General features: G+C 41.2%; 1 protein-coding gene and 1 long non-coding RNA gene across 7 annotated transcripts in view; one reads left to right on the forward strand and one right to left on the reverse strand.

Annotated features, from left to right (window-relative positions):
* Nucleotides 1-21,863, reverse strand: part of dnc (phosphodiesterase dunce) — a 437,944-nt gene that overhangs the window by 288,976 nt on the left and 127,105 nt on the right. The window contains exons 1-2 of one of the 6 annotated variants that reach the window (XM_076540899.1): nt 17,526-17,875; nt 2,967-3,194 (exon numbers count right to left, since the gene is read on the reverse strand). The exons of 4 other annotated variants lie outside the window; for them this stretch is intronic. In XM_076540899.1, the coding sequence (XP_076397014.1) occupies nt 2,967-3,049 (83 nt within the window). In that variant the 5' untranslated portion in view covers nt 3,050-3,194; nt 17,526-17,875. Of the gene's footprint in view, nt 1-2,966; nt 3,195-17,525; nt 17,876-21,863 lie in introns of those variants that run through there. One more of the 6 variants, XM_076540900.1, reaches the window with a different exon arrangement.
* LOC143266045 (uncharacterized) lies at nt 15,970-17,427 on the forward strand. Its single transcript, XR_013041047.1, has 3 exons — nt 15,970-16,167; nt 16,913-17,088; nt 17,173-17,427. It is a non-coding gene; the product is annotated as an uncharacterized LOC143266045 (long non-coding RNA).

Consider the following 21,863-nt stretch of genomic DNA (forward strand, 5'->3'; position numbering starts at 1 on the left):
GGACTTCTCATTGTGTTTAATTTAAGACGATAGGATTTCAATCGGACTGAAATAAGATACAGCATCGCAAGACGGTTGATTTAAATAGATCAAACCGTAATCACATTTGGATTATTTCACGATTAAATATGTTCGGCTAATCTTAAAATTAGACCATCTACAATAGGTTAGATTTTCATTAAAAACAAATTAAACTCCAGTTAACTAGACAAGCTTTTAATTGAAATTAGGTTCCGAACCGAAATCTAATTAAACTGTTAAGATAATCAGAAGTACTCTAAACTTGCATCGAACTGAAATTACGTTTGTCAACATCCGAGACTAACACGAACAGTTTAAACGTTGATTGAAATTTTTATATTCAGAATTTCAAATATCGTTTATTCATTTCACTTAGAAGGTCCATGAATATTCTTCAGTGCATTGTGAAAAAACGCGTCCATTAGTCAGACGCGTATTCTTGAACAATGTTCCGTTGAGGTAGCCTCAGTAATTTGCATATTAATAGAACTGAAAATGTTGAAAGGAACCTTGTCGAAATTTCAATGCCTCCGTGACTAACGAGATTTCGTTACTTCATAAATCAGACAGTCGGCACTTGGCGCGGAGCGATTACAATTTGTCGCCAAACTGAAGTGACCCCAGACGAAACGCAGTTCCACCATTTTGTCCCTCCGATAATAAAGTGATTCATTCGGAATGGAGACATTCTTATGACTCATACATTATGCGAAGTAAGAGAATATTATAGTGGAACGCGGACGGAATTGTAAGCACTGGAGTTTATGCGAATTGCGTAATATATTGAGAAGCTTAGAATCTTTATCCTTTCACGTCGTTGATGGTACAATGCGTAGCAAACGCAAAGAAATTCAATTTAGAGATGTACTTAGGAGATGTGAGTAGTAAACATAATACGTAGCAGACGAGACTGTGACGTAGATTCTACTAAAACGCATGGAGAACGCAGCACAAACTGCACAGAGCGCATAGGGTTACTGCGAATAGTAGACACAATGCATAGAATTATTGCGCGTAACAGACACATTGCCTGGAATATCATCGCGGTAAATTTCAGCGCGTGGGGTTACAGCGCGTAGTGAACACAACGCGTAGAATATTCAACGCGTGGAATTTCAGCGCACAACGAACTCAACGCGCGGAATTGCAGCGCATAGAAAACTGAACGCGTGCAAGTGCAACGCATAGCGCACTCAAGGCGTGGAATTTCAACGCAAAGGGAACTCAAGGCGTAGAATACTAAACGCGTGGAACTTCAACGCGTGGAGTTACAGCGCGTCGTGAACACAACGCGTAAAATATTCAACGCATGGAATTTCAGCGCACAGCGAACTCAACGCGTGTAATTGCAACGCATAGCGCACTCAACGCGTGGAATTTTAACGCGTAGAATACTCAGCGCGTAGAGTTACAGCGCGTAGTAAACATAACGCGTAGAATATTCAACGCGTGGAATTTCAGCGCACAGCGAACTCAACGCGTGGAATTACACCGCATAGCAAACTGAACGCGTACAATTGTAACGCATAGCGCACTCAACGCGTGGAATTTCAACACGTAGAATACTCATTGCGTGGAATTTCAGCGCGTAAAGTACTCAACGTATGGAATTTCAATGCATAGCGAACTCAATGCGTGGAATTTCAGCGCGTAGGATACTCAACGCGTGGAATATCAGCGCGTAGAATACTCAACGCGTGGAATTTCAGCGCGTAGGATACTCAACGCATGGAATTTCAGCGCGTAGGATACTCAACGCGTGGAATTTCAGCGCATAACGAACTCAACGCGTGGAATTACAGCGCACAGCGAATTCAACGCGTGGAATTTCAACGTATAGGGAATCCAACGCGTGGAATTTCAATGCGTGAAATACTCAACGCATCGAATATCAGCGCGTAGAGTACTCAACGCATGGAATTTCAGCGCGTAGAAAAATCAACGCGTAAAGTTACTACGCGTAGGGAACACAACGCGTGGAATTACAGCACGTGGAGTTACTACACGTAATAAACGCAGCGCGTGGAATTACGGCGTGTGGAATTACGACGCATGGAGTTACAACACGTTGATATCCCACGATTATAACTACCACACACCAGTACCACTCATAATGTCACATCATTACATAAAAAACTCGTGATATTAAAACGTGTGACGATATAACACTGGATATTAAAACGCGTGACACTGTATTGCGTGATATTAAAACGCGTGACGATATAACGCGTGACAATATAAGTCTTGATATTAGAACGCGTGACACTATATCGCGTGACGCTACAACCCTTGATATTAAAACGAGTGACACTATATCGCGTAATATTAAAACACCTGACGCTATATCGCGTGATATTAAAACGCGTGACGATATAACGCGTGATATTAAAAGACGTGACGATATAACGCGTGACAATATAACTCTTGATATTAAAACGCGTGACACTATATCGCGTGATATTAAAACGCCTGACGCTATATCGCGTGATATTAAAACGCGTGACGATATAACGCGTGATATTAAAAGACGTGACGATATAACGCGTGACAATATAACCCTTGATATTAAAACGCGTGATACTATATCGTGTGATATTAAAACGCCTGACGCTATATCGCGTGATATTAAAACGCGTGACGATATAACGCGTGATATTAAAAGACGTGACGATATAACGCGTGACAATATAACTCTTGATATTAAAACGCGTGACACTATATCGCGTGACGCTACAACCCTTGATATTAAAACGCGTGACACTATATCGCGTGATATTAAAACACCTGACGCTATATCGCGTGATATTAAAACGCGTGACGCTATATCGCGTGATATTAAAAGACGTGATGATATAACACATGATATTAAAACCCGACAATGCAACACAGAACCATATACCGCGTTGCACTCTAATATCTCTCAATGAAATTAATCCATTACTCACCGAACGTTCGCCAAAGTGTGCCTCCTGGACCTGAGGTTATGGTATCCCCTTAGTTCCCCGATGCTACCATGTTCCGCCTGCATCTTGGCCTGTGCGGTCGCGGCTGCACTGGCGATCACGTGATGTTGATGTGCCGGTGCACCTGCCGTCGTGATGCTCCTTCGTGATCGCCAGCCAGTTCTGCTGCTACCACCGCCGCTCGGAGTCGGTGATTTCTTCTGATACGGTCTGCAAGATCACCGAACGCCCGCCAATTGTCAGACTAGCCTTTTGGCTACCTCCCGTGTAACTCTCGCTCTCACGATCGAGACACCACTTTGCGTTACTGGCCGAGACATCCCCTTTTGGTTTAATGCGAATCGATTCAGGGTATTCAAGGAACCTGCGGTATTGTGGAAGGTTGTCTTCCGAGTGGGGATCCGATGGCGAAGTGGGGACATTTCAAAAGTGAACATGTCTTGCGCGTGGGCGTTCATTGATAGCCCGATGAAATCGAGGGTCGTGCGTTATATATTTAATTTATTCAAGGATGACAATTATAGACCCAGCCGAATACTACAAACGTAGTAACCCCCGATACAAATTTAGCGTTCGAAGATATTTCGGTACGATTCGGTTAAATAAATCGTTCGATAACGAAAGGAAGAAGATGGGGTGTACAGAAACGTGACGATCACGGGTCACAACGAAAACAAAGGGAGAGTGAACGCAATTTGCAACAGCGACTAAATCGATTCTCGGTGTTAATGCAACCGAGGTCCTCGTTGATTAAAGGATCGTACTCCAGGATGCATCGATAGGTCCCACGACCCCATGAAATATTCATGAACCGCTGGAAAACTATGTTGGCCCTCTCACCTTCGGCGTTACGAAGACTCCTGGTAAAAAGTATGCGAGAACTGTGACGCAGGGTGTCGGACTCTACGCGTGGAATTTCAACGCATAGGGAACTCACCGCATGGTATTTCAGCGCGTACAATATGCAACGCATGGAATTTCAACGTTTAACGAACTCAATACGTGGAATTTCAATGCACAGTAAAGACAACGCGTGGAATTGCGGCGCATAGAATACTCAGCGCGTGGAATTTCAACGAATAGGGAACTCGACGCGCGGAATTGCGGCGCGTAGAACACTTGAAGCGTGGAATTTCAACGCATAGGGAAGTCAACGAGTAGTATTTCAGTGTGTAGAATACTCAAAGCGTGGTATTTTAGCGCGTAGAATACTCAACGCGTGAAATTTCAGCGCATGGAATTCCAACGCGTGGAATTACAACGCATAGCGAACTCTACGCGTGGAATTTCAGCGCATAGGATACTCAACGCGTGGAATTTCAGCGCATAGGATACTCAACGCGTGGAATTTCAGCGTATGGAATTCCAACGCGTGGAATTACAACGCATAGCGAACTCTACGCGTGGAATTTCAGCGCATAGGATACTCAACGCGTGGAATTTCAGCGCATAGAATTCCAACGCGTGGAATTACAACACATAGCGAACTCTACGCGTGGAATTTCAGCGCATAGGATACTCAACGCGTGGAATTTCAGCGCATAGAATTCCAACGCGTGGAATTACAACACATAGCGAACTCTACGCGAGGAATTTCAGCGCATGGAATTCCAACGCGTGGAATTACAACGCATAACGAACTCTACGCGTGAAATTTCAGGGCGCAGGATACTCAACGCGTGGAATTTCAACGCATAGTAAACACATCGCGTGGAATTGCGGCGCATAGAGTACTCAATGCGTGGAATTTCAACGCACAGTGAACTCAACGCGTAGAATTGCAGCACATAGCGAACTGAACGCATGGAATTTCAACGCGTAGTGAACTCAACGCGTGATATTTCAGTGTGTAGAATACTCAACGCGTGGAATATCAGCGCGTGAAATACTTTATGCATAGAATTGCAACGCATAGTGAACTCAACGTGTGGAATTTCAATGTGAAGAAATATCATCGCGTGGAACATCGGCGCATGGAGTACTCAGAGCGTGGAATTTGAGCGCTTTGGTTCAAAGAAATATGCAACATCCGAAATTAATTTGTCAGGTAAATCTTAAATACCTATTAAAAATACCTGTTCAAAGGCAGACTATCAAAAGCATCATAACCTAATTTCTAGGTAACTAACCTCGCAGGGTCATTTATCCTCATAATTCTGTTTATAGAAATCGAGTATCATTTGATCGAATTTATGCTCAAATGATCCGGCATGAAAAGCATCGGCCAAACGTCAGAACATTTAAAGCGAAAACATTAGGCAGTCAAGTAAACACCATAAACCGTATGGCGGGAATTACAGCGCTAACGCGGTACAGCTCGAGACTGAAATCGAATTCACGGTGCAAGCGTTTCATATGTTCTGAATAAACATGCGCTGCCAGTGCCTGGGCGAGGGTAAATATTTCCATTACGTTCCTGACCCCTCCTCTCTTCAACGTCTGTTTTACACAATGGAGAATGGAGGCCTAATGAGCGACAGAAAAGTTCTGGCAGACGGCCAAGAAGCTTTGATTCGTTCGGATCTGTGTAATTTGCTCTTCGACTTCTGGGGAGCTTGGGATTATCGTATCAACGCTTGTTCGAGTGATTAGTGGATGTGACTGAAACTTCAAAGGCGAATCTGAGGATTGGTCTATGTAACTTATTAAGAGAGACTTTGATTTTGAAGTTGGAAAGGTAAATTGACCTAACCTAACTCAAGATGAACTTGGCTCTTGAAGCTGAACAAGTAGATTAAGTGGAGTGACTGATCTAACCTAACATAGAATGAATTTAACTTTGAACTAATACAACTAATTTTTTCTGTGTAACAAATTAAAAGGGACTTGGATCTTGAAGTTAAAAAGGTGACTCAAGTGTAGTGACTGATTTAACCTAACATAAAATGAATTTAACTTTGAACTAATACAACTAATCTTTTCTATGTAACAAATTAAAAGGGACTTAGATCTTGAAGTTAAAAAGGTGACTCAAGTGTAGTGATTGACTTAACCTAACATAAAATGAATTTAACTTTGAACTACTACAACTAATTTTTTCTGTGTAACAAATTAAAAGGGACTTGGGTCTTGAAGTTAAAAAGGTGACTCAAGTGTAGTGACTGACTTAACCTAACATAAAATGAATTTAACTTTGAACTACTACAACTAATTTTTTCTATGTAACAAATTAAAAAAGACTTAGACCTTGAAGTTAAAAAGGTGACTCAAGTGTATATTGACTGACCTGACCTAACACAAGATGAACTTAACCTGGAACTACTAGAACTAATTTGTTCTAAGTAACGAATTAAAAATGACATGGATCTTGAAGTTAAAAAGGAAACTCAGGTGTATATTGACTGATCTAACCTAACAGAAGATAAACATAACATTAAACTACTAGAACTAATTTGTTCTAAGTAACGAATTAAAAGGGACATGGACCTTGAAGCTAAATAAGTAACTCAAGTGTATATTGACTGACCTAACCTAACACAAGATGAACTTAACTTCAAACTTAACTATCTGAATAATTAAAAAGCATTTCGGAGGATTTAACCTCAAAATTAAGTATACAAGTTCAGTTTAAATATAAAGTTTAGACAGATTGTCTACTCTTGAAATATTATACAGGTTGTCTCAAAACTAGTATAGGCCCCTGAAATGGAAGCTGACGTGATTCTGAATATTTGCCTTTGCAAAAATGGGGTTCGAAGCTCAATTTTTGAATTATCAAAGAAAAATAACAAATAGTAATGTAAGTATATTGAACTAGTGAGTAGTTAGGTTAGGTTATTGAACTATCCTCAATATCAAATCGATAATACTCGGATAGACTATCTTTTTTTCGAGTGTTATAGCAACATGCATAATCACATTAACCTCAAAATGAAGTCTACAGTAAATCATATAGCACGACCTAACCTTATAACCTTCTTGCATTATGAGTGCAAAAATGCAAATACATGAGTATTTAAATTAAACATATAAATTAGACTTATATTTATTTATATCAGAGTCATAACTCCATAACACCAAAAAAATTAGTAAACGACATCGATCACGCATTCAAGTCACTCGAACGTCAAGTTCACCTCGTTTTTCCTAACCCTCTAATTGAATAGCGAATGGAAATGACGTGAAGCTTGCGAAATCAACGTGTATCGAGCAGGTCTCGTAAATGAAAGGCCAGCCACGACCACGGATCGAACGTTCCTTTTTAAAATCCCGCGTCAATGACGGTGAAACACGAGGCAAGAAAAAACAACGTCAACTGAGTGTAGAATGTTTTCTAGCGTCGGAACAATGGTAAACGGGAAGTGCTGAAAGAGTAGATCGTTGTGAGCCGGGTGAAGCTGTACCAAAACCAGCCCGTGATGTAACGAAGTCAAAGCGGATAGATTTTTGACGAGTTTTAAAGCTTCATTGTTAGAGAGGATTGGAATTTCTGTGCAGTGCGTTCGAGAGGCGCGGTGGCTGACTTTTGCGGCTTTCGTTCGAGTATTTTTGAAAAATTTTGATGGAAACGAGATTACTGATACCCTTGTGTTCGAAGTTTTGTACAAACATGGGAGAACATTTTTTTTAAGACTGATTTGTGGAAGATTTTGGTTAGATTTTAATTGTGTTATGGATTTGGGGATGTAGAGATTTGGGGGTGTAGAGATTTGGGGATGCAAGAATTAGGGGATGCAAGAATTAGGGGATGCAAGGATTAGGGGATGCAAGAATTAGGGGATGCAAGAATTAGGGGGTACAAGAATTAGGGGGTACAAGAATTAGGGGACGCAAGAATTAGGGGATGCAAGGATTAAGGGATGCAAGAATTAGGGGATGCAAGGATTAGGGGATGCAAGGATATAGGGGATGTAGGGATTTGGGGATTTGGGAAATTGGGGATTTAGAGATTTAGAGGTGTAGAGATATGGGGATGTAAGGATTTGGGGGTGTGGAGATTTGAGGATACAAGGATTAGGGGATGCAAGGATTTGGGGATGCAAGGATTTAGGGGATGTAGGGATTTGGGGATCTAGAAATTTGAAGATGTGGGAATTTGGGAATGTAGGAATTTGGGGATTTAGAGATTTAGGGGTGTAGAGATTTAGGGATGCAAGGATTTAGGGGATGTAGAGATTTGGGGATACAAGGATTAGGGGATACAAGGATTAGGGGATGCAAGGATTTGGGGATGCAAGGATTTGAGGATCTAGAAATTTGGAGATGTGGAAATTTGGGAATGTAGGTATTTGGGGATTTAGAGATTTAGGGGTGTAGAGATTTAGGGATGCAAGGATTTGGGGATGTAGAGATTTGGGGATGCAAGGATTTAGGGGATGTAGGGATTTGGGGATGTGGGAATTTGAGAATGTAGGAATTTGGGGGTCTAGAGATTTTGGGGATGTAGAGATTTGGGAATGCAAGGATTTGGGGATGTACGGATTTGGGAAAGCAAGGATTTAGGGGATGCAAGTATTTCCAAATGTGAGAATTTTGGAATGTAGGAATTTTGAAGTCTAGTAGTTTATAGTAGTATATAGTAGAATATAGTAGGATATAGTGGTATAGTAGTATATTAGTATAGTAGTAGAGTAGTGTAGCAGTGTAATAGCCTAAAGTAACATATAGTAATACTACTATATACATAGTAGTATATAATAGTATAGTAGTATAGTAGTATAGTAGTATAGTAGCATAGTAGTATAGTAGTATATAGTAGTATAGTAGTATAGTAGTCTGGTAGTATGGTAGTATTGTAGTATAGTAGTATAATAGTATAGTAGTATAATAGTTTAATAGTATAATAGTATAGTAGTATGGTGGTATAGTAGTATAGTAGTACAGTAGTATAGTAGTATAGTAGTGTAGTAGTGTGGTAGTATAGTAATATACTACTATAGTAATATACTAGTATGGTAGTATAGTTATATAGTAGTGTAATAGTCTAGAGTAGCATATAGAAATCTATAGTAGTATAGTAGTATATAGTAACCTATAGTAGCATATAATAGTTTAGGAATTCAACTATACAACGATTCAATACATAAATAAAATTTTCCCTGTACAGAACCATTTACAAATCTCTCTACCAATACCTTGTTCCAACCGTTTCAATTTTATTATTCCCCCACTGCCATAAACTTCCGTTACGGCTACCAGCGCCGCATAAAATACCGTACCTCAGAAGTTTCATAACCCGGCTGAAAATTAAATTCCACCCAAAAACGTCCATTTCAATTTGTTGAACAAATAAACCATTACTCCGTCCGTTCATTCAACAACAATTCATTTGTCGAAATACCACGAAGAGGGTTTACGTCTTTTATTCCCGCGGCCTCCCTATTTTTCTGATAATTCGAGTGGGACAATAAAAGCAACACGGTACTTTTAATTTAGAGGCTTCATCCCGTGGCGGGATGTTTAATTTCCGTGTAACTAGATTTCGTCAAGCGAAACAGCGGCGTTATTTTTAATTGCAATTTCGTACGGAGCTTTGCATAAACACCGTGGCTTGCGTTCATAAAATAACTGGGAAGCACAATGTCCTCTCAGTTTGCCGAGGCGCATGAACGTTGTTTGTTCAGCGCGTTTGTCGAGCATAAAATGTATGGAGCAAATTGCCGCACCACGGACACGATAAACGTAAACGACTAATTACAAAAATAACAGTAATTTCCCGGCAACGTAGCAGGGACAATCGTTTATATCCAACTTTAAGTTCGCAACATTTCACATGAACCATGTTTTGTACAAAGCTCAATACAATGGATTTGCGTGGTGAACATAACACGTAGAATTATTGCGCATAACAGAGACAGTGTGTGGAATTTCATCGCTTGGAATTTCAATGCCTGGAGTTACGGCGTGTGGCGAATGCAACGCGTAGAATTCCAATGCGTAGAGTTACAGAGCGTAGAATATTCAACGCGTGGAATTTCAGCGCATGGAATTTCAGCGCGTAGGGTATTCCACGCGTGGAACTTCAGCGCGTAGGGTATTCCACGCGTGGAATTTCAACGCATAGAATTTCAGAGCGCAAGGTATTCCACGCGTGGAATTTCAGCGCGCAGAATACTCCACGCGTGGAATTTCAGAGCATAGGATATTCCACGCGTGGAATTTCAGCGCGTAGAATGCTCCACGCGTGGAATTTCAACGGATGGAATTTCAGAGCGTAGGGTATTCCAAGCGTGGAATTTCAGCGCGCGGAATACTCCACGCGTGGAACTTCAACGCATGGAATTTCAGAGCGCAGGATATTCCATGCGTGGAATTTCAGCGCATAGGATACTCCACGCGTGGAATTTCAACGGATGGAATTTCAGAGCGTAGGGTATTCCACGCGTGGAATTTCATCGCGCAGAATACTCCACGAGTGGAATTTCAGCGCATAGGATATTCCATGCGTGGAATTTCAGCGCGTAGAATACCCCACGCGTGGAACGTCAACGCGTGAAATTTCAGCGCATAGGATATTCCACGCGTGGAATTTCAGCGCGTAGAATACTCCACGCGTGGAATTTCAGCGGATGGAATTTCAGAGCGTAGGGTATTCCACGCGTGGAATTTCAGCGCGCAGAATACTCCACGCGTGGAATTTCAGCGCATAGGATATTCCACGCGTGGAATTTCAACGCATGGAATTTCAGAGCGCAGGATATTCCACATGTGGAATTTCAGCGCGCAGAATACTCCATGCGTAGAATTTCAGCGTGTACAATACTCCACGCGTGGAATTTCAACGCATGGAATTTCAGCGCGTAGAATACTCCATGCGTGGTATTTCAGCGCATAGCGGACTCCACGCGTGGAATTTCAGTGCATAGCGAACTCACTACGTCGAATTTCAGCGCGTAGAATACTCAACGCGTGGAATTTCAGTGCATAGAATACTCAGCGCGTAAAATTACAAAAATAACAGTAATTTTCCTGCAACGTATCAGTAACAATCGTTTATATCCAACGTTCGCAACATTTCACACCGAACACATTTTATACAAAATTCGATGATGCAAATTTTCAATAACCGTTGCGAAACGAGATCGGGCAATTTCGAAAGCATTCTCCGGTTTCAACGGTGAACATGATCGTCTGCATGAACGGAACTAACACGCTGCCGGCTTCAACGCTGCCTCGCTTTTCGACGCCATTATCGTGCAGTTGCACCTGACACGTTCCATCTCCTCGGAACTGGGAATGTCTTTGTTAGAGGGAGGCGAGATAACATCGACGCTAAACGCGAACAACGGCGCTATGAGCGTGTAAAACGTACTTCATTCGATGATTAGCCGGCTAACGCGGTTACGGGCTTCTGGGAATGGAGATGTCTTAGGAAGTAATATCTAGATCTGAATGTTCTGGGAGTTGCTAGTATGGGAGATATAAAGGGAGAAAGTTTGGAGGTCTTGTGGAAGTTGAAGATAGTTTTAGTAAAACTCTATTACTGTTTTGGGATAGCTTATTACTGTTTTAGGAAAATATATTATTGTTTTTAAGGACAGTAATTTGGACACGTACTTAAGACGCGGTGCGTTAGTACGGTTTGGACGTAGGTATTTAAGGATTGCAGCATCAGACAAGGTAACTTCGGTATATATGGTCATATAGGGAGTATGTATGAAGTGTAGTCATGATATAGTAGCTGTAATTATAGGGGGATGAAGGTTTGGAGTAGCCTTCAGGGAATTAAGAGATACTTGACTTCGCAAACCTGAGGGAGCGTCTACATTGTGAAAATAACTAATGATGGTAGGTTTGCTAGTAGGTAGAATCCCTACATCTCTAAATCCGAACGTTTCCAGATACCTTTGTCCCCACATCCTTACGTCTCTAGCTACCTACGTCCTCAGATCCCTATCTTTCACATTTCTGCGTTTCCGAGTCGTTATGTCGACAAATTCCTACGTCTCCAAATCGCTACGTCCTTAAATCCCTATGTCCCCAAATCGCTACGTCCCCACGTCCCCAATATTCCTATGTCCAGCAGTCGCCATGTCCGAAATTGCAACGTCCTGAAATTCCCACATCCCCACATTGCTACAATCTCCAGTCCCCCAACTTGATAAATTTCCAAATCGCCAGGTTCCCTACATCCCCAAATTCCTAACTCCTAAAATCCCAAACCTCCAAATCCTCAAACCTCTAGATCCCCAAATCCCTGCATTAATCCCCAAATCGCTGAATTACCAACTTCCTAAATCTCCAAATCCAATATTTCCATGTGACACTCCACCACCAAACAAATAACGGTATCAAACAACTATCGAAGAGACATAAACCAACAATATATACAGTAACTATAAACCATAATCCTACACCTAAAAGCGCCTAATCGCAAAAGTGTAACAATGTAGTGCCAACCGTTCATCAGAAAGTTACATCCTGCATAAAAGGATGAGCATCGCCAGAGCATATGTCCTTATCCGTCAGCGATCGATCTTGGTCGACGATGTTTCTGACGCAAGCTCAACGCCGAAGCAACATCAACAGGTTGTTCCACGACGCTCGGCGAGACAATGACGAGAAAACTCGATGCGTCTGCAGGCGACTGGTATCGCTTGAGTTAGGTCGGGACCTGAAGGTTTATTAGATTGACGCTAAGCTAATATCGCTGCGAGTTGCGTGGATTTCCAGCGAGCTGAGTGTGACCTAAATGCCGCTGCCTCTCTGTATTCAATTCTGTATTAAATGTCGGCCTGTGACGTGGGATCAGGGAAACGGCACGGAAATGATATCATGGATTCTGGCCATCAGGAAAACGCAAATGGAATATTGAAGTCGTGATGGACGTTTCTTAAGTGATTTACGACGGTCGAATTGTGTGGGGACGAAGACCACAAATTAGGGATAAATTTGTAGGGATGATGTGGAAAATGATGGGCGAAAATTTATTTTAATGGTTTTTGAGTTCCAAAGGTAGAAGCACTTTTTGTGACTTTAAAAGGATCGACAGTTTCTAACAAATTGCGCGTACATTATTGCGCGTAATAGATACAATGCATGGAATTTTATCGTGTGGAATTTCAACGCGTGGAGTTACAACACGTAGCGAACATAACGCGTAGAATTCCAATGCGTAGAGTTACAGCGTGTCGCAAACACAGTGTGTGAATTTTCAGAGCGTGAGACACTTGACACGTGGAATTTCAGCGCATGGAATTTCAACGCAAAGCGAACTCTACGCATGGAATTTCAGCGCGCAGGATATTCCACGCGTGGAATTTCAGCGCGTACGATACTCCACGCGTGGAATTTCAACGCATGGAATTTCTGCGCGTAGAATACTCCACGCGTGGAATTTCAGCGCATGGAATTTCAGCGCGTAGGATATTCCACGCGTGGAATTTCAGCGCATGCAATACTCCACGCGTGCAATTTCAACGCGTAGAATACTCCACGCGTGGAATTTCAGCGCGTAGAATAACCCACGCGTGGAATTTCAGCGCATGGAATTTCTGCGCGTAGAATACTCCACGCGTGGAATTTTAGCGCATGGAATTTCAGCGCGTAGGATATTCCACGCGTGGAATTTCAGCGCATGCAATACTCCACGCGTGCAATTTCAACGCGTAGAATACTCCACGCGTGGAATTTCAGCGCGCAGGATATTCCACGCGTGGAATTTCAGCGCGTAGAATAACCCACGCGTGGAATTTCAGCGCATGGAATTTCTGCGCGTAGGATATTCCACGCGTGGAATTTCAGCGCATGGAATTTCAGCGCGTAGGATATTCCACGCGTGGAATTTCGGCGCTTGCAATACTCCTCGCGTGCAATTTCAACGCGTAGAATACTCCACGCGTGGAATTTCAGCGCGCAGGATATTCCACGCGTGGAATTTCAGCGCGTAGAATACCCCACGCGTGGAATTTCAGCGCATGGAATTTTAGCGCATAGGATATTCCACGCGTGGAATTTCAGCGCGTATAATATTCCACGCGTGGAATTTCAGCGCGTATAATATTCCACGCGTGGAATTTCAGCGCATGGAATTTCGGCGCGTAGGATATTCCACGCGTGGAATTTCAGCGCGTACAATACTCAACTAATAATATGCAAAAGAGCGTGACTAATATAATATTTAAAACAGTCTAAAATTTAGAACATGACACTTAATATTAAATTTTGCTCTAAATTGGCGAAATACGCAAAAGTCTTGGCGCAGCCATTTTGTCACCACCTGAAGCCGTTGTGACTAAAACCGTCTATCTCAAGTTATCTAAGAATGCCAGATGAAACATAGAAGAAATTTTGGAGCAACGAATGTAACAAAGGTTAGGTTCCCCTTTCACAGCACAATACCCATCAATAATTCGCGACCGCTTCAAAAGATGGCGTCCCAACCTTACAATTTCTCGATTGAAGGCCGATGACACAATTCGGGCAAACTTCCTTCGAAATTGCTTTCGATCCTTAACCTAACATTTGGTCTCTTCAAAGTGCATGGCCGTTCGAAATTGGCCACGAAGAATCGTCCACAAATTAAACTGTCACCAAATAACTCAGGAATTTAGCGAGCATGAAACATGTGACGCAACGACGAAGGAAATAGTCACTTTACGTCTCATTCACGCGTCCTCTCATTCGCTGTTTCGATCATACAGACTAATTATACGCGTTCCGTTTCAAAATTAGACGAACCGTTTGTAACAGCCGGATAATAATAAGCGTCATTTTATTTATAAATGATCAGGAGCTCATCGATGCCTCCTTTCACTCAAGCTAAATGGGGATCGGTTTCTATTCTCAGAGGCAGATGGAATTGTTTTCGATATTATTATCGTTTTCGTCTAATTACGTTCCTTTGATCGGTCGTTCCCTTCCGGGAAGCAAAAACAGAGTCGACTTTGAAATGAATTTATTCTAATTAGAGTTCGAAATAAAGATTAAATTACTGCACTGTCGAATTCGGGAAATTTCTGTTTGGGATGGTGTTCTATATTATAATTAGGAACATAACCTCAGATTTTACGTAAAGTTTGGGTAGATGTGGAAAAATATTTTGAGTGAAAATTTCATGATAGAGAGTTTAAAAACTTTAACAAATTTTTTTGTGAGACTTATTATAAATTATTATAAAATTTATGATAATAGCTGCAACTATTCTCTGTTAACCAAGCAAGATACTCCATTTTGTTTGCGACATGGCGTCTCTAATGGCGGCCCTAATAGCGGTCGCCTAACCTAACCTCTAATTTATCTCACGATTTTTTATTTTAAAACAGTCTGTACAATAAAATATCTCTGTACAAACAGATGAATATCGTCAAACATCAAAAGAATAAAATCTCATTAGATGAATACGACTTGAATGGAACTATCAGAATGTTATAAATTCGAATAGCCTCAAACGCTGATGAATTAACACTCTTTTCCGTCAGATGAAAGACGCGTTCCGCGTAAAAGCGACGAGTTTTTAAGAATTTATAAAAGCATGCACAACGGAATTTAATAATCATGGTCAAAGAGGTAAATGCCAACGTATCAAAAGGAATTTTCCAGCGAAAAGGATGCAGGTTACATACGCAGAGGGCTCTTTTATTTCTCTTAACAAAGCAATTTTACACGGAAAAGGGAGATGAAAATGAATCGCGTATAAACTTGTTCAAAGGGGAAATAAAGGAAATAATGTAACGTAGGTGTTACGATTAAAAAAAATCTCTCAGCAAGACTTCAAGATATAAAACGGTAAAGAAGAAGACACGCTGCATTTTAAATCCTGCAAACCGTATTATTATCTCATAAAGCAGAAACGGTGAGAAGGATTTCATTTGCACGGAAATGTTCCATCGACGTTTAAAGAAGAAAAGTTTTTAAGAAATAGAAACAAAAATTTCAAGTTTTCGAATAATAGTCTCTGCGAGAAAATAATGTTCTTTTTCGTGGAATGCGGACAATGTGTTGCTGTTGGTGTGTTGGGTACAATAATGTGGTATTGCGTCGAAATTCTCCGTTTCGCTTGTTCGAGACAAAGGAGCTGGTCAGACGCGAGGGCGCCACTGTTTCACCACGTGTACCATTGTTATGGTCACGTTGCGCGAATAAAAGCACGAACGCATTAAAAGAACGATCCAATATTTTTTGCTTGTGAAAACATTTGCCTTGCAGCAAAATATTTATTTTCTCAGGATATACAAATTGTACTTTTTCTGAATTGGTAGTTTTTTCGATTGTTCTTGCTACGTTTCTGTACTTAAGCTTACAGGTTAGTTCAAAGTTAATATTTTAAGTAAATATTTGTCAAGTAAGAGAATGTGAAATAATTATTACTCTTGTTCTGTTTAGAGTGTTTTATGATTTTTGTGAGGTGTAGAGTGTTAGGTTAATGCTGCAAGAATTGTGGTTTTTGTGGTTAGATAGACATGTGAATGGGACTTGCAAGAAAATAGTAAACTTGGGACAAGATATGTTGAATAAGAAATGAATCATGTAATGGATTCAAAGAAGTTTGCAAACAAAGATCAGGTAGAATTATACTTGTAAAGAGTGTGAGCTTAATGATAGCTACATGGAATGTGAATTTTGGTTAGGTAGACATGTGAATTGAACTTGCAGGAAAACTGTCAGCTATCTTAGAACAAGATATTATTGAATAAGAAATGAATCATATAATTGCTTGATTCAAAGAAGTTTGCAAATAAAGATCAGGTAGAGTTATGCTTGCACCGAGTGTGAGCTCAATGATTGCCACATGAAACATCACTTTTTGTTCGGTAGACATGTGAATGGGACTCGTCGAAAAACACTAATCTCACAAGACATTATTGAACAAGAAACGAATAACAACTTGATTCAAAAAAGTCCCCAAATAAAAAAGTAGAATCGTACTAATTTAAAAATCGAGTACCCAGTATATCCACGTACATTTCTAAGAAAACATCCAATAAAATCCTCCCTTTCGTTGTTAGACCTATATCGAAGATGTCTCGGTAATCCAATCCGTTCTACAGGATATCCGTTGCCGATAACCATTAACGTAAAACCGATACCGGATCATCGTTAATGTCAGATCGATACGAGCAGTACGAGGAGCTCTGTAATCAGGGCTAAGCAAGCAATATGTACAGACCATTTCCTTTTGGGCACACGTGCCTGACACACGTGTGTGCACACGAAGATGGCATTCGTGAGTACGATCAAAGGCTAGTCGAGGAGGTCAATGAAAAGGAGCCACAATGTGATTACCATATTGCATCTGATCCTGTTACAGGTTGTTTCAAAAACGGTACCTCAAGATTTGATACCACGGAGGGGCGAGTCACGCGTCACTCGTGAGAATGACTCAAAAGGGGATGTCTCGATCTATTACATTTCTTTCTCCAACGAAAGTTTCACCAATTACAATTATCTCAAGTTGCTGAAAGAAAGCTTAATCTCTCGAAACCGAGTTACTCGACTTTCAAATTTAAATCGCGAACAGTGGATTTAATTAATCCTTTGAATTGAAACGGCAAAGTTAATTAAAACTTTCTATACATGAATTTTGTTATTGGATAACTTTCGTCGAAAGTTTTCCATTGTACAGAATTATAAAAACAATTAACATATCAACTGAGCACTAACCTCTCCTTCGTGTTCCTGCCGTCCTCATCGTCCTCCTCCTCGATATCGTGCAGCCTGGGGCTCAAGCGATGCTGTGTGTTGCCCTCCTTCGAGAAGTCCTCCTCTTCGACCCTCTGTTCGGGCTCCTTCTCGTCCTCGAAGTCGTCCAGGTCTTCGTCAAGGTTACTCAGAGGCGCCAGCTCCTTCGTTTGCACCACGGGTATCTTCTTCTGCTGCTGCTCTTTTTCCTGTTTCTGCAACAGTTGCTGTTGCTGTTGCTGCTGGCTAGGCTGCTGTTGCTGCTGATATTTGTGGCCGGTGGAGCCCTTCTTGGCCTCGGGGGTGGCCCCCGAGACAGCTGCACCACCCCCACCCCCGCCGCCACTGGCGCACGGCAGGCAGCAAGACCACGCGCCCCCCACCTCGACACCCTAGCGCCACTCAGCGTCGAAACATCCAGGGCCGGCTGCACCAGGCTCTCCAGGACCCCCAACGACCAACAACTGATTTACACCGGTTTCTTCTTACAAATACCGGGCTACATTGCCCTGGCCTTCTGGTACCTAAGGGCAAACTGGTCCAAGCGAGCTTCTGGGGTATGCGAGGCTCTTCACTCGGATATGTGACGTTCTTCACTTAGGTATGTGAAGTTCTTCAGTTAGGTATGTGAAGTTCTTCACTAGGGTATGTGAGGTTCTTCACTCAGGTATGTGAGGTGCTACTATGCCTTAGGTGACTTAGGATAACTTAGGTCTTCTGGTCACTTAGAGGTCCATCTGGAACTCTGAATTTGGCCTAACAGACTCAGGCAAAAATACGTCATCATCTAGGATTCAGACCTTGTATCTTTCAGTTAACCTTGTGGATTCTAGGTGTTACTTCACTTTTGAAGATCACAGGTATCCCTTGCTATGTCAACTGATTTCTGGATACCACGTGTACCTTGTGGTCTAGGTATTTCGACTCGTCTGTTGTGAAGGTGGGTTCAAGTGGGTCTCTCAGCAGTCTTAGATTTTGTATCCTTGAAATTTTCTACAGCTTATGTAAAAGTTTGAGGTCTAGTCAGAGTCTTCTTCAGGTTTGATCCAGATTCTGTTCCCCAAGAATTCTTCTTAGACCACCTTTCTAGATATTGTTGCTCTCATAACTTGCGGTTATTCTTAAGTTACAATATGTTATCAAAATTGTAATCAATCTTGAATATAGAAGATTAGATGAAGATGAAGTTATAGGCCCTTCTAAACACGTAAAAAAGGGATTGGAGTGAAGAGTTGAGTATTTCTACAGGTCTTCAGGTTTTGAGATTATAGTTCGACACGAGAACACGAGGTAAGCACATCAGAACACCGAATGCACTATGAAGGTCTACACCAGCACAATTTATGACCCCATCTCCGATTTCATCACCAAATGGCAGCTAAACACTGATCTCACAAGCGAATACACACCACTCACACCTCTAATTATCTTCCAACGAACTCGCGTTACAGGTGAAAATAGAGCAGCAGTTCGTTGAAGCAATTAACCGTCATATGCTTCGATAGTATCGATTCCCAGGATTCTCCTTTGCCGGTTAATCGCTCTTCTCTTCGCAGCCAGACTAATTAAACCCCTCGACTTGTTACCTGACCGCTCACCCGTTTTTTCCCTTAATTAGGATACAGGTCCTCCGAGAATCGATTGATGAAACTTGCTGATCTGCGCGTTCCTCTAGTTAGAACAGCTCGATAGTGTAGTTTGGCACTGGGTTGCGTAGAAAACGTGCGTAGAAAGAGTGGGTGATTCCCGCGTGGAGCGGAACACAAAATTGATTGTCGTTGGTGATAGGACGTCTTCGTCAACGACGCGAAAGCATTGCCTCTGCAAGAGTCATCTTGTCAAAGAATAGTTTTTATATGGAGAGAGACAGAGACGAGTTTTTATCTGCTACCATTTTTCAAACTTTCGAACCTAGATCGAGTGATATGTTCTATTGAAGTAAAATCAATATACTGAGTGTCCATATTGACAGCAGGGAGCAATTTTTCAAATTTGTTACTTCAAGCTTTTCTGTTATATAATTTTTCAAAATGAAACTTGTCAACCTGGATCAAATGATACACTTAATTATTGAAGGAGTACGATCTATATACCGGGTGTCCATATTGATAACTATAAGGAGAAATTTGTCAGTTCTGTTACTTCGAGTTTTTCTGTTATATAATTTTTCAAAATGAAACTTGTCAACCTGGATCAAATGATACACTTAATTATTGAAGGAGTACGATCTATATACCGGGTGTCCATATTGATAACTATAAGGAGAAATTTGTCAATTTTGTTACTTCGAGTTTTTCTGTTATATAATTTTTCAAAATGACGAGCTTGTCAACCTGGATCAAATAATGCACTTAATTATTGAGGGAGTACGATCAATATACCGGGTGTCCATATTGACAGTTACAGAGAGCAATCTTTCAATCACTATTACTTCCAGTATTTTGTATTCTAAAATTTTTCTAAGAACGATACATTTAATTATCAAACTAAAATCAATAAACCAACCGTATTGGCAGTTACAAATAATTTTTCAATTTTGTTACTTCAGGCAGAATTGAATTATGTAAGGTACAATATCGAGAGCTACGGGGAAAATGTCACGGGAGTAATCGTCCGGTGACATTTCCAGCCGGATTTATTTCGTTCTCGTTTCAATAGCAATCTTCATCTGTCACAATTTTATTTATAATCTTGACTTCCGTCGTCGTAACTTTTATAACAATTTCCGGCGGGTTTAATTGAAAATAGTGTCAAACGTCGTTCCGTTCTCGTTTGCGCGGTTAAAGTGATTTATTTTTCTCTTGAGCGCAAAGATTCTCTTTTCCAATTTTCATCGAAGCGCTGGCATGAAATAATCAGGAAAAATGGCATAAACCCGTTAGGAGAAGCCGAGGCAATCAAGCGGTACGAGGCTGGAATTTTTAATTTTCTCGCAATCTACGCTGGTTTTTATTAACCATTAGCCGGGAGATTGCCGTGACTGGAGACTTTTCTCGGCCATCGAAGTTCCCCAATTTTATTGCCCTATAATAAGTTTCAAATATAAAAGCACAATGATCAAGGTTCCGAGATTGTATAAAATCAAGCCTTGAAAAATAAATAATATTTCATTGCAAAATCGTAAATAATGACACGAAAATTACAGGTGTACGCTAGTAAAATTTTCAGGTACGGCTGAAGATTGCAAATGGAGTCGCGTAATCTCGACAAAAGAATCACGGTAGAATCTCCGAATTAAAAAGCTGCAAACGCGTACAATTGCGAGCGAAGATATTCTCCCGAAAGGAAAAAGCAATTCCGAGTTTCCAGCATTTTCCACGTTGCGTGGTTACGCGATTCACTAAGCGTGAAAACGGATGAAAGTAAATAAAGGAGCATCCACAGGATTCTGTGATTTTTCTCTCCGACGATCCTTCAGGGGTGAGACATTCCATTTTCTTGGGAATTCGATTAACGGCATCCGCGTATCGAATAAACAGGAAATTAGGTTATGTCATTAGCTGACACTTTCTTCGTCCCCTTTCGTAGCCAATAATCCGGCAGACAAGCCGGTCGCTGATTAATTTCTCTTTAAATGAAAGCCGTCGCCCGGTCGACTGGCAAACAGGGATCGATTTCTCTGTCCTTCGTTGCTATCGATAACCGTGTTAAGCAGTGATTAGCGTGAACGTAATTAGCCTCGGCAAATATCATCTCGTGATAACAGCTTCTTTCTTCAATTTATTTGTTCTGCTTTTCTGTCTTGCGGGGACTGTATGGATTTTGTGGGACGTAGTTTTAGTCTGCGATTTTTATTTTCTTTTTTATGTGCAAGCGTTCGTTAGAGAAAATGAAGAGATTAGAACTCGATTGAGAAAATTAAAGTGGACTCTTGTTATATTGCCATAATTGAGAAATGGAATTGAACTATGCTATGCTATGTGATGTACTATGCTGCTAAACATTCTGATGATGAAAGTATGCTGCTTTCATCCAATATTGTCATAATTGGCAATATAGTATGGTACGATGTGGTGGAAGAGAGTTTGCACCATTACAGTACGTGGTGTGACAATATAACAAGGGAAAATATAGAGCGTGATAATACGGAGCGGAGCATTATGCAGCGTGATATTATGGAACGTGATTATATAGAGCGGAGCGTTATGCAGCGTGATATTATGGAACGTGATAATATAGAACGGAGCGTTATGCAGCGTGATACTATGGAACGTGATAATATAGAGCGGAGCGTTATGCAGCGTGATATTATGGAACGTGATAATATAGAGCGGAGCGTTATGCAGCGTGATACTATGGAACGCGATAATATGGAGCGGA

The sequence above is a fragment of the Megachile rotundata genome, chromosome 16, assembly GCF_050947335.1.
Source record: "Megachile rotundata isolate GNS110a chromosome 16, iyMegRotu1, whole genome shotgun sequence".
Taxonomy (NCBI): Eukaryota; Metazoa; Arthropoda; class Insecta; order Hymenoptera; family Megachilidae; genus Megachile; species Megachile rotundata.